This window comes from Leptodactylus fuscus, chromosome 2, assembly GCF_031893055.1.
Source record: "Leptodactylus fuscus isolate aLepFus1 chromosome 2, aLepFus1.hap2, whole genome shotgun sequence".
Taxonomy (NCBI): Eukaryota; Metazoa; Chordata; class Amphibia; order Anura; family Leptodactylidae; genus Leptodactylus; species Leptodactylus fuscus.
In genome coordinates, this window is record NC_134266.1 from 243,330,259 (window position 1) to 243,342,634 (window position 12,376).

The 12,376-nt window shown below is 43.1% G+C and overlaps 1 protein-coding gene across 2 annotated transcripts in view; it reads right to left on the reverse strand.

The window, feature by feature from the left end:
* Window positions 1–12,376, reverse strand: part of ATP8A2 (ATPase phospholipid transporting 8A2) — a 576,493-nt gene that overhangs the window by 424,711 nt on the left and 139,406 nt on the right. For both annotated transcript variants that reach the window (XM_075265950.1, XM_075265949.1), the window contains exons 8-13: window positions 12,276–12,345; window positions 8,958–9,085; window positions 7,649–7,760; window positions 4,684–4,849; window positions 3,234–3,361; window positions 1,481–1,558 (exon numbers count right to left, since the gene is read on the reverse strand). In XM_075265950.1, the coding sequence (XP_075122051.1) occupies window positions 1,481–1,558; window positions 3,234–3,361; window positions 4,684–4,849; window positions 7,649–7,760; window positions 8,958–9,085; window positions 12,276–12,345 (682 nt within the window). The remainder of the gene's footprint in view (window positions 1–1,480; window positions 1,559–3,233; window positions 3,362–4,683; window positions 4,850–7,648; window positions 7,761–8,957; window positions 9,086–12,275; window positions 12,346–12,376) is intronic.

Below are 12,376 nucleotides of genomic sequence, written 5' to 3' on the forward strand. Positions count from 1 at the left end.
TGCCGGAGGAGGCGGAGTCTAAGGTCGGACCTGAATGGAGACTGGTGTGGAGCGACCTTAGACTCCGCCTCCTCCAGCAGAGCCAGCGCTGATTGGCCGAATTCCGTACTCTGGCCAATCAGCACTGGCTAATGCATTGTATTGGCTTGATGAAGCAGTGCTGAATGTGTGTGCTTAGCACACACATTCAGCTCTACTTCATCGGGCTAATAGAATGCATTGGCCAATCAGCGCTGGCCAATGCATTCTATTAGCGTGAACTGAGTTTGCACAGGGGTTCTAGTGCACCCTCGGCTCTGCTACATCAGATTGCTACATCTGATGTAGCAGTGCCGAGTGTGCATCAGATGTGTAGTTGAGCAAAACTGACTCAGCACTGCTAAGTCTGCATTCGCATAGGAATGCATTGGCCAGCCTTCGGCCAATCAGCGCTGGCTCTGCCGGAGGAGGCGGAGTCTAAGGTCGGACCTGAATGGAGACTGGTGTGGAGCGACCTTAGACTCCGCCTCCTCCAGCAGAGCCAGCGCTGATTGGCCGAATTCCGTACTCTGGCCAATCAGCACTGGCTAATGCATTGTATTGGCTTGATGAAGCAGTGCTGAATGTGTGTGCTTAGCACACACATTCAGCTCTACTTCATCGGGCTAATAGAATGCATTGGCCAATCAGCGCTGGCCAATGCATTCTATTAGCGTGAACTGAGTTTGCACAGGGGTTCTAGTGCACCCTCGGCTCTGCTACATCAGATTGCTACATCTGATGTAGCAGTGCCGAGTGTGCATCAGATGTGTAGTTGAGCAAAACTGACTCAGCACTGCTAAGTCTGCATTCGCATAGGAATGCATTGGCCAGCCTTCGGCCAATCAGCGCTGGCTCTGCCGGAGGAGGCGGAGTCTAAGGTCGGACCTGAATGGAGACTGGTGTGGAGCTATCTTAGACTCCGCCTCCTCCAGCAGAGCCAGCGCTGATTGGTCGAGTTCCGTACTCTGGCCAATCAGCACTGGCCAATGCATTTCTATGGGGAAAAGTTAGCTTGCGAAAATCGCAAACTGACAGGGATTTCCATGAAATAAAGTGACTTTTATGCCCCCAGACATGCTTCCCCTGCTGTCCCAGTGTCATTCCAGGGTGTTGGTATCATTTCCTGGGGTGTCATAGTGGACTTGGTGACCCTCCAGACACGAATTTGGGTTTCCCCCTTAACGAGTTTATGTTCCCCATAGACTATAATGGGGTTCGAAACCCATTCGAACACTCGAACAGTGAGCGGCTGTTCGAATCGAATTTCGAACCTCGAACATTTTAGTGTTCGCTCATCTCTAATGGAAACCTTTTTTTCCAAAGCAGTTTTGATGTAATTTTAGCTGACATTAGAATAACACAGAACACTACAGAGCTCCGGCGATAACAGTAGACATTGCAAGGAGACGCAACAATACATGAGTGAAAGAAAACACATGGTGACAAATGATTCTCCCACCTGTCCCAGCTCCTCATTCAGGTTGGATGTCCGGGCCATTGCGGGGGTGTCTGTCTCTGCATAATACATATCTCTATCCTGTAGACAGAGGAAATCCACATTAATATTTCATGCAGGGATTACACCTCTTCTCTATGGCTTTAACGTCTCCTTTGGCTTCTGAGAATTTCTATTAGTCTAACCACACAATCCTAGTGTTAGATAAATTACAGACATATTCCGCCTGACAGCCTGGAAAACTGCGGATTATAATTATGTGAATATAATAACTAGATCTACTGCCAGCTATTATACATAGCTCACTACTGCCCTCTACTGTGAACTCCATTCATTGAGAAAGACAAGGCAATTATTTTTAATCTGATTTGATGAATGACCCAGATCAGACCAGACCAGAATTTAGGCTTTTTTGCATACAGATGTCCATGCACATAAATTAATGTTGGCAGGAATGGATCACCATATACTCTGTATGGGGGTGTACTGACTCTACACTGGTCGGGGGAAATAAGGGTCAAATGCCTTATCCTTTGTCCTCAAGGACCATAAAGCTAACCAAAGGAGGCAGCAGCCTTCTGTCCCGGGCCATCACTATAGAGATTGCAGACACCTTCTAAACTGGAAGAATACCTGGTGAAGACAAAGAGAACAGCTATTTAAGGTTGCGGTCACAGTGGTGTGACCATTCGGGGACTCCGTACGTACCCCATTCATTAGATAAATGACAAGTTTCCCCTGATTTCAGACAGAAACCCAGTGGGTTTCTGCATTTAACCGCTTTTTAAGCAGATAGGGTTTCTGTTCCTTGGATCCCCAAGTGTACCCAAAGAACAGAAACCCGAATGCTAGTGAGAACCTAGCGTAAAATGTATTTCCTAGTACTATTACAAGTACATTATAAACTACTGTATAGCATTTAAAGGATATGTACTCGCTGAGCTTATTGCATGCTGGCCAACATTTAAAGGTGAAAGACACATGCTGAGAAACTCATATGGTGAGGCCATGTCCCCTATGGGTGCCGGACGCCACTTTTGAACATTGGTATGGCCCTATTTGTATGTCCTTTTTTGTGATGTGGCCACGGGTATGCCCCTTTTTCATATGTGACAAGAAAATAAAGTGCTGAAGTCACATATAAAATGACTGCTAGGACGGACGCTGCTGGAGGATTTCACCATGCTCAGGAGATTTGCCTGCTCTTCTGGGAATCCAGGAGGTCACCCCTTTATTTTGGGAGCCTCCTAGATGTTCTGGGAGAATTGCCAAGTATGGCTTATAGTATGGTCACCTGCTAAAAGAACACCTACGCAAGCAGGTACATATGAGTTTTACTACGGCCCTACAGTTCATCTTAGGATTTTCTCTAGCACTCTTTCCAAACCAGAACCGAGAGGTCCTAAAGTCCTGTAAGCATAATCTGTAAATGCCCTACCTCCTGCCATGAGCCGTTTATAATATTTCTTCTTATATGGCAGAGGAGTGTTTGGGCCCTCCTAGGCACCAGGCCAAATATGCCTATGCCAATTCTGTACCCCCTTACAGCTATGCCCTTGCAGGAGAGTTGACTAATGGAGCAGACGCCATTCTCTTCTCCAAGTACTAAACTCATGCAAACCTAGGCACGGTGAGCAGGGCCCTGTAGGCAGGCACATATTCTATTGCCATTATTGTAAATTTGCACGGAGGACTTTTCTACTTTTCTAATCCTACCATTTTTTTCACATCAAGTCTTCTATTGAGCATCACTCACCCAATTGATGAAAAGAGCCTGAGTGAACTTCACCACTTCCAGGGTCACCAGGAGACTGATGGGGATGAGATTGTTGTACAAAATGATGAACGTGAGGAGATTGTACCCAAAATTACTGGATATGGCCTCTGTGGAGAAACATGGAGCCAGTGAGATTTGTCTTGTCCAAGTAATATAAAGTAACAATCTATGATAGTGGTCTCTTCTAGTCATTGTTATATTCATTGTGTTGCCTCCTAACCGCTGTCAGACAGATTTTATTACTCCTAGATAAACATCAAAAGTAGAAGCAAGAGTGATCAAACAATATGGAGGAGGCCACAGGGTGGGATACACAAGACCCTAGGTTACCTACACTACATGGCCAAACGACCTGACCATCACAGCTGTAGGAATTTGCTGGATATTCCCTTGCAAAGCCATGTTTAGGGGGGTTTTTTGCAACTTTTCTCCACTCTTCTAGGAAGATTTTCCACTAACATCTGTGTGTGCAGGCACTGATGCTGGGGGAGAAGATCTGCCAGTAAGTGTTCCATTACACTCAAATAGTGGTTAAGGGTGTGAGGTCAGGGATCTGTGCAGTCACTTTAGTTCCCCCATACCAAACTTGATCCACCAGGGGAAATTTTTCAAGCCATGCACACTAGAATTCTAACATCAAGAAGTCGAAAAATGTGGTACGACTTTTTGGGTTTATTTGTACAAAATAAAAGTCAGTTTTTAAATACAGCTTACACACCACTTACACAAGTGAGTGGAAAAGTGGGCACGTTTAAGCATTTTAAGAGGATAATAATAGGACAATGATACAAGCACTGACCAATGTACATTCAACATGCTCAACGTACAAGTACAAGGACCTTTACATGGCAGTATGCAAACTGGATGAACAAATGTTAATATGATTGTTTGCCATCACATGGTTTGCACTATTGTTGCCAGTACATCTCCTGTTTATATGAGGGGATGTGCCATGGGTCAACAGTCCATAAAATGGACCCTAAAATGTAAATTCCCCTAGGACATACCCAGTTTGTTGGCATTCCTAAACATTTCTTGTGTGGGGCTTGTTACAGATTTTGCAGCAATCAGATTTCACCAATAGCCATTCCAAAGATATAAGCCCTTTTGATACCTTTTTAACATAGACAAAAATCAGGGTATACTAGCCAAGTAGGCAGTAACACTACGTTACATAAGGCACACAGAGACTCTGCCCCCAAAGAAACCACAGTGTTTCCACTCTCTTTGTCAGTAAACTCAAATTTGTATCAAAGGCTTATACCTTTGGAATAGCTGAACAGATTTGGATAAACAAAACATGAAAACGCTCAGGGTGACAGCGCCTCTCAGGTGATGTAGGTCAATAGACCTGGTCACAGGTCCTCTTTAAACACAGGCCAAAGAGGCAAATCAATTTGTCGTAAGCGTATGCACACTGTGCACTTACCATTAGCACCCAGATACCAGTTATTTTGTTCATATTTTCTGTTCCACAATAAGGCTCCAACAGAGCTGACAAGTGCCATGACCAGGAGGATACAGAACAGGACCAAGATCTGTACATTGGTGACTTTCTCCACATTAGACCTCTTCAGTGGTGCCTTAGTAGAATTCTGCATAGAAGTGAGGAAAATGAATAAACAGCTGGTATACATGGTATCCTAATGTCATAAGTCTGTGTATTGTGCACCGGCACTTTAAAGTGTAACTCCAATTTTTTAATTTTTTTTTGCATCGGGGTGTGTTTTGTGACCATTTAAAAATTATCTTTATTATCCTAACTTCCTTTTTATTATAAAACAGGCTGTAATATTCTCCTTAGCAACCCTCTAACTGAGCTTAGCATGCCCCCTTTGCTAAATGCTTCAACTCTATATACCTTGAGTACGGGTGTACAGACAGGGTCTCCCTGGCAATGCTTAGTTAGATCATTGTTAATGGGAACTTTACAGCCTGTTTTCTATTAAAAGGAATTTAGATTAGATTAGGTTAATAAAGTATATTACAAAGATGTTCAACACCCCTGACACAACAGCAAAAAAATAAAATAAAATAGGAGTTACAGTTTACAAAGGTTTTTTTGAAGTCCTTGTTGGACTCCAAAAGGTAATCTGGGTTTCCACGGGATGAGAACTAGACACGTATGCCTGCATAGGCAACACAGAAGTGATGCATAACTGACACTCTATCCCGGCCCCTTGTAAACCTGTTTTCTAATCCTGAACAACCACTTTAATTACGGAGGAATTTCCAGGGATAAATCTGGAATAAAAATCAAGGTATCCGGATTATTGCAATGTTTCAGAGGAATTTTTGCATACTTGAAGAACACAAGGTCGGATTGCTACAAACACTAATCCAATAAAGCTTTTAGAAAGTTAATGTAAATTGCTTTGTGGGCATTTACTGGGGAACTGTAAGAAAAGCTGATTTAATCAAATTGACTGTACAGAGAAGATGGCACTAGGATGAGCATGGTATGAGCTAGTATTGGAGTGTATGGCACCAAGGTTCTCCGGAGGCAGACAGACAGTCTAGCCACATGACACAAAAGTTCTGAGGTTATCATATTGCATTGTACAAATCTGATAAATGGAGAAACAAGTCATCAGGATCAAGACTGATATCATAGGGAAAAAGGTGAAGGATTCTCTAAACTTCAGAGGAAATTACAAAGTCACCTATTAGTATCCTGGTTGTTCAGGGCATAATAAAAATCCTAAAAAAGCAATACCGAAAAATAGTACACATTTAGGGTAATTTGGTGCTGACTTTGAGGCGGATTTTGCCTCAACATCAGTGCCAAATCCTGACCTGAATCTGCCTCGCAGGAAGCAGGATGCTGTAATAATAGGTACCCTGCTCTGTCTTACCAAAGAGACAATCCACTGACTAGCCCTGTTCACATGAGGTTAGTCAGTGACTAAAGGCTGCAGTGGAAAGCCAGAAGGGCAGATAAGGCCGGGTTCACACTGAGTTTTTTGGTCTGGATTTTAATGCAGGTAGCCGCGTCAGAATCTGGACCAAAATCCGTGTGTCACGGCTTCCGACAGTCATGGCTTTCCGCTCCGGATTAGGCCCTAATGAATGGGCCTAGTCCGGAGGGATTGTCTTGACTCGGACGCCGCCGCGGTTTCCACTGTGGAATCTGCCTCATGATAGGGTAGATCACTTCTTTTTTCCACGAGCAGTGATACTGCTCACAGAAAAAGGAAAGGACCGGCTCCCATTGAATTCAATAAGAGGCGTTTTTTTGACGCAAATTACATGTCTCTGTGTGAACCCGGCCTAAGGGGAGAGGAATTTGAGGTGGAAGCCCATCTCAAATTCCTGTTGATTTTCTAATGTGAACATAGGGGTTGTACAGAGTATAAGCTGTGTGATCAATGCTTGGTTATGTTGACATCTGCATCGGACGATGTCTCAAACCGTAGATGAAAAAGTTGTGCAAGCAAAACTTTTTCGGCCAGCAATGTGATGGAGAAAACAACAGGTCAAAAGCCCCATTATAGTCAATGGGGTGCCTCGAGATCTGTTATTGTCCATCATTAGTTCCTTGCTCCGTTAGGGTGAGTTCACACGGAGGAAAGTGCCGCGTGATGTGTCACGTAGACACCGCGTGAGCTTTTGCAGGCCGTATACGCTCCCATTGATTTCAATGGGAGCTGGGATCGTATACGCATATATAGAAAGCAATTGAACCGCACACTTCAAAACAAAGAGGTATGGGTGCTAGCAGACAAAGAGTCCTGTGACTCACGTACTGTATAGATAAATGCTGCTGCACACCGTATGAAGGTGAAAAAGTGAAAAATTTATTGGTACATATACGCCATGAATTGGTTTGTAAAGCATAAAGAAAGCACTAGATCATTGTAGTAAACAAAAAAAGTAAAGCAAGCAAGCAAGAAAGCAAGCAAAGTAAAGCAAGCAGAGTGCGCAGAGGAATCATGGCCATGATTCCTCTGCGCACTCTGCTTGCTTCTAGATCTTATCTGAGGAAGGTCTAAAATGACCGAAATGTTATGTTTACTACAATGATCTAGTGCTTTCTTTATGCTTTACAAACCAATTCATGGCGTATATGTACCAATAAATTTTTCAATTTTTCACCTTCATACGGTGTGCAGCAGCATTTATCTATAGGGATCGTATACGCGGCGCTATTTTGCGGCCGTGATTTTGCATCACGTGGCACTTTCCTCTGTGTGAACTCACCCTTACTATGACAAAACAGAAAAGCGGATTAAAACATTGCAAGTGTGAACACACCCTTTGATATCTGAATTCTCGGTCCCCTTCTGATCAGTACAACAAGGGGCCTTAAATAATTTCCTATGTTACTTACCACCTATAATGTATTTTCATAGCAACAACTAGAACGCATGAAAGCCTTCTATAGACTGAATTACCTGCATAAGTTTGGTGTCATGTCCCGTATAGACAACAATCCCCACGACCCATTGAGTGTTCCTGATCTGGGCACCTCGTAATAATATCTGATCAGGTCCAACAGCAACCGGGCTAGAAAAAGAAGAATATACGTAGTGTGGGTATTCTGTCTGATCAATATAACAAAAGAGAACAAACATTTCCAAACTCAAGCCAAGTTCAATGTGCAGAGAGTAGAAATAAAGGATCTATGACAGGATCTTAATCTGAATTTAGTAGCAGATCAACAGGGGGCGCAACTAGCTGCAAACTATAGAGCAAATGGCTGCACAGCGTATGATCGTACCTTTGAGGTGTTTTGACTGAATATATTTCAATACTCGGCTTTGTATCACTGAGAAAATATTGGCCTAGACCAGTGATGGCGAACCTTTTAGAGACCGAGTGCCCAAACTGCAACCCAAAACCCACTAATTTATCAAAGTGCCAACACGGCAATTTAACCTTAATAATGTGCGGATCAACAATTGCACACAATTATAGACCTGCTAAATATGGTCATACGAATGGGGCTTTATAGGGCTTTCTGCTCCACTGTGACACCCACACACTCCAATCTGCTTCATAGTGACCCCCACATAGTACAATCTGCTCCACAGTGGCCCCCACACAGTACAATCTTCTGCACAGTGGCCCCCACACAGTACAATCTGCTCCACAGTGGCCCCTACACAGTACAATCTGCTGCACAGTGACCCCCACACAGTACAATTTGCTCCACAGTTGCCCCACACAGTACAATCTGCTCCATGGTGGCCTCCCCAAACAGTATAATCTGTTCCATGGATGGGTGCCCAAACAGAGGGCTCTGAGTGCCACCTCTGGCACCCGTGCCATAGGTTCGCCATCACAGGCCTAGACCACAGCAAGGCCTACTTAAAAGATTTCATAGATTTCAATGGGACAGCACTGTAAGGGCTTGTTCACACGGAGTAAACGCGGCACGCAATGTGCCGCGTGTACGGGACATTTGTGCCGCGATTTTGACGGTGCATGTTTGCGGTCGCGTTAACGCGTGCCGCGTTTACTCCGTGTGAACAAGCCCTTATACCTACACTCACCGCTACAGTTGGAGCGAGAGATGTAAACAATACCATGAGCCGCGATGCCTGGGTACTAGTGATCTATGGTGGTCCCAAGTGTCGGACCCTCGCAGATCTAATATTGACGGCCCATGAGTAACTTGGTATTTGGCTGCCTTTAGCCATTCTTATACTATTATTATCTTTCTTAGAGAAATCTGACTGATGACCAATATCTATGACAAACCTGTTCGTTTCTAGACGTAGGTTTCCAGTAAAATCATACAGATGCCGATTAGGTCCTTCACACTCTATTCTTCCGGTTAGTTTAACCAAATCTTCAATAGACTGAAGATTTGAGGTTGCTGGTAAACCCTGCAGCCAAAGAATAGAAACACAGATGATACATTCATGGGGACAAAACATACAGACAAAATGAATTTCCAGGGCAAGAGTCAAAATACTTCATGAAGATTTCCATATTTTTTTTCCAAAATATATTGAGGACAAAATTATGTTTATGGACCTGAAGTTTTAGAATTTGTGCAAAGTGCAAAGGGTGCTCAGCGCTGCATGGAACAAAAGAAGAAGCGGCATCAACCAGCAATGCTCAATCACATACTATATTTAAGGGATACCACTGGTCAATAAAATGGCACCCTGAAGTCTCTAGCCTACAATCTACCCTAATTCTGCTTTTGAGCATTGGGTCCAATGCTTGGGAAAAGAGAGAAGTATGTCACATGTAAATGGATATGCGTGACCAAATCCATTGTGCCTGGATCTTTTAGGAAACATTGTGGTTGTATGGCTATGGGTTCATAGGAGCATTGTGACTAGAACTCATCTGACTGGTGTATCATACTATGGTATTAATAAATGGCCCAGGGACCGATACATTTATGAAGAGGTTGTGGCTTCTTCATAAATCTGTTGGTTGTCCCAGTGCCGGAATAGAAATCTATGCCAGGTAGGAACCAGCATAGATATCCATTCTAATTCACACCAGAAAATTGCCTTGGGTTATGCTTTGGCCTGTGTCCATCTAGCCTGCTCCTCCCACATTTGTACAATGTGGCGGACAAGGTCCAGATTGGGTCTTATCAGACTCATTTCTGGTGCTCCTGATACCTGCGCAGTTCTTCAATGAAGCCTAGAGTATACATTCTGGCTTTAGTGCGAAAGTGCCGGCGGCAGAAATGAAGCGCATAATGAGTATAAAGCTTTTTTATTTTTATTGTGGGCACGAGGGCAATGTGGGACACTAAACCTCCAATCCATAAGGACCCATGGGTGGTTTAGTGTCTTATATCACCCTGACAGATTCCCTTTAAGTTTGCTGCTTTAGTCCTGTAATTTAAAGGGGTTATCCAGGACTCTGATAATGAGCTCCACTTCCTTTGCTCAGAAAGTCACATCCGTCAAATGAATGGGTTTGAGCTGCAGCACGTGCATGTGAAGCTTACAGTCCTGGATAACCTCTGTAAGTACATTGATCTAGGCAAAGTGGTTGGATGGCGCAAGTGATGGGAACTTCAGCTGAATAATTTTCTCCTTTGGCTCTGACATGGTCCTCTTATTTGATATTCCTATCTATGCAGGCAGACAGCTAGGGGTTAAATATTTAGGAGTGGGGTTAGCCATCTAAAGAGCAGGAAATGCAGAAAAATTAATTGGATCTCAGATCGTAGACAGGAGCCAAGTCTCAAGCCAAGCTCCTTCATGAATGACATATCACTAGGTACCACATCCAGCATTCAGCACCTATAACATATGTCCCTTGTACCACCATAGCTACATCCTTGCTTAGACAATGGGGAGGGCTATGAGCCAACACACAAATTAGGTCCCTATCAGATTCAGAAACTACAAGAAATATAACCAGAAGGACTTGTTGCCCACATACTATTTTCATGATGCCCCTGTGGACACTATATGCACACGCAACACCCATTAAAATGGGGACAGGAACATGAAATGGGGCCCTCTTGTATAGACCAACTTTTTTGTACATGTACTCTTGGTCTTGGCTGTAAATCACTACTGACCATCATCTGTGGGTCTAAATAATTTTCTGAATTTTCAGAAGCAAAACCTCTCCCCATCTCGTGTTGTGCTAGAATGAGCTCTTATCTAGTCAATTAGGTTTTGGTGATACGCCATGATTTTACTTGAGGCTCACAATTCATCTTGTAGTCCCAGAGAGGCCCAGCAATAAATATCTAGTAATTGACGTTAATTTTCCCCTCACAGTTATCTTCAGTGTATAGTAAATAACAATTCTTATGGGCATTAGTTATGACTCCCATCAGTTTATTCAAGCACAAAGCATATTTATAGAGAGCGCCTACCTGCAACATTAACAAAGTCGAAGAATGGGACAGACCAATGGTAGATAATTTATCGTGTTATTACCAGGAGATATGACGATATTATTATAATGGTCTTGTAAATTGCACAGAATCACATTCTGCACTGAATCACAGAGAAAAACAAGCTCCCTCGCCGCCTGTGAAATTGTATATTCCCAGAAGGTACACATTAAATGTATACCTGCTTTATTGTTTAGCAGAATCCAGAAAAACAACATCAGGTAATTTATGTAACTGGATTTTTTTTTCTATTGATTGCCGAGTTGAAGCCGTCTGAAGCTTGAGATGAAGGTAAAAAATTTATATTTTCAGGATTTTCTGATTATGGCTCAATCTTATGATAATATACAGTATTTAGCATTATAGATTATGGTTTATATTATACACACTGGTGTAACTTAAAGCTCCTGGGCCCCCTACGTACATTGTCCCATTCAGAACAGTAGCTTATTACACGTGTTATAGAGACTGTTGGACCCCAAGAAGGTCCAGGGCACAGTACCCCCTATTTCTACTGTACATCCCTGATTATACATATATAGAGCAGAATGATAATACGGATATACCAACAATCATATAATAAAATTCATTTCGGGCTACGATCACTCTAGCGTTTGTGACCGTTCGGAGATTCCGTCCCCCATTCTGCTTATAATGTGCAGAGAGAAAAGTCTTCTCAACCAATTTCAGGCGGAAACCCAGTGGACCCCGTTATAGTATATAGGGTCCAGAAAAACCGCTTTTTAATGGATAGGGTTTCCATTTTTCGGGTTCCCAAACGCTACGGTGAACCTAGCGTCATTCTGATTTATTTAGTCCACAGAGTGACTAAAGGAAAAACTTAAACATGGCTGACTATAGTATTGCGATATTCTGTTCCCAGAGCGTAGCTATAGGGGGTGTAGCGGTAGCAGTCACTACTGGGCCCTGGACCCTGAGGTTGGCACAAAGGTCGTTCTGCCACATAAAATATCCTTTAACAATCCTTTAATAGTTCCACTATGGGAAAATTCAGTAAAAATATGTCACTATTTTAAATGAGTTTCAAGTTATGCCTCTGTTCTATTCCATAGGAAGAGCAGCTCTAAATCACAAAGCTATATGGGGCGACGACAACCCCCCCCCACACACACACACACACCACACCATATAACTCCAACATTGGGTCTGAATAAACAATGATGAGGTTCTACCTGGCGTATTTTTAAGTTTGTTTCGCCATCAAGATTGGATGTTTCGATGTAGCACATGGCCTGCGGCTCACTGTGAAAGCAAGAAAGAGGGTTATATATAA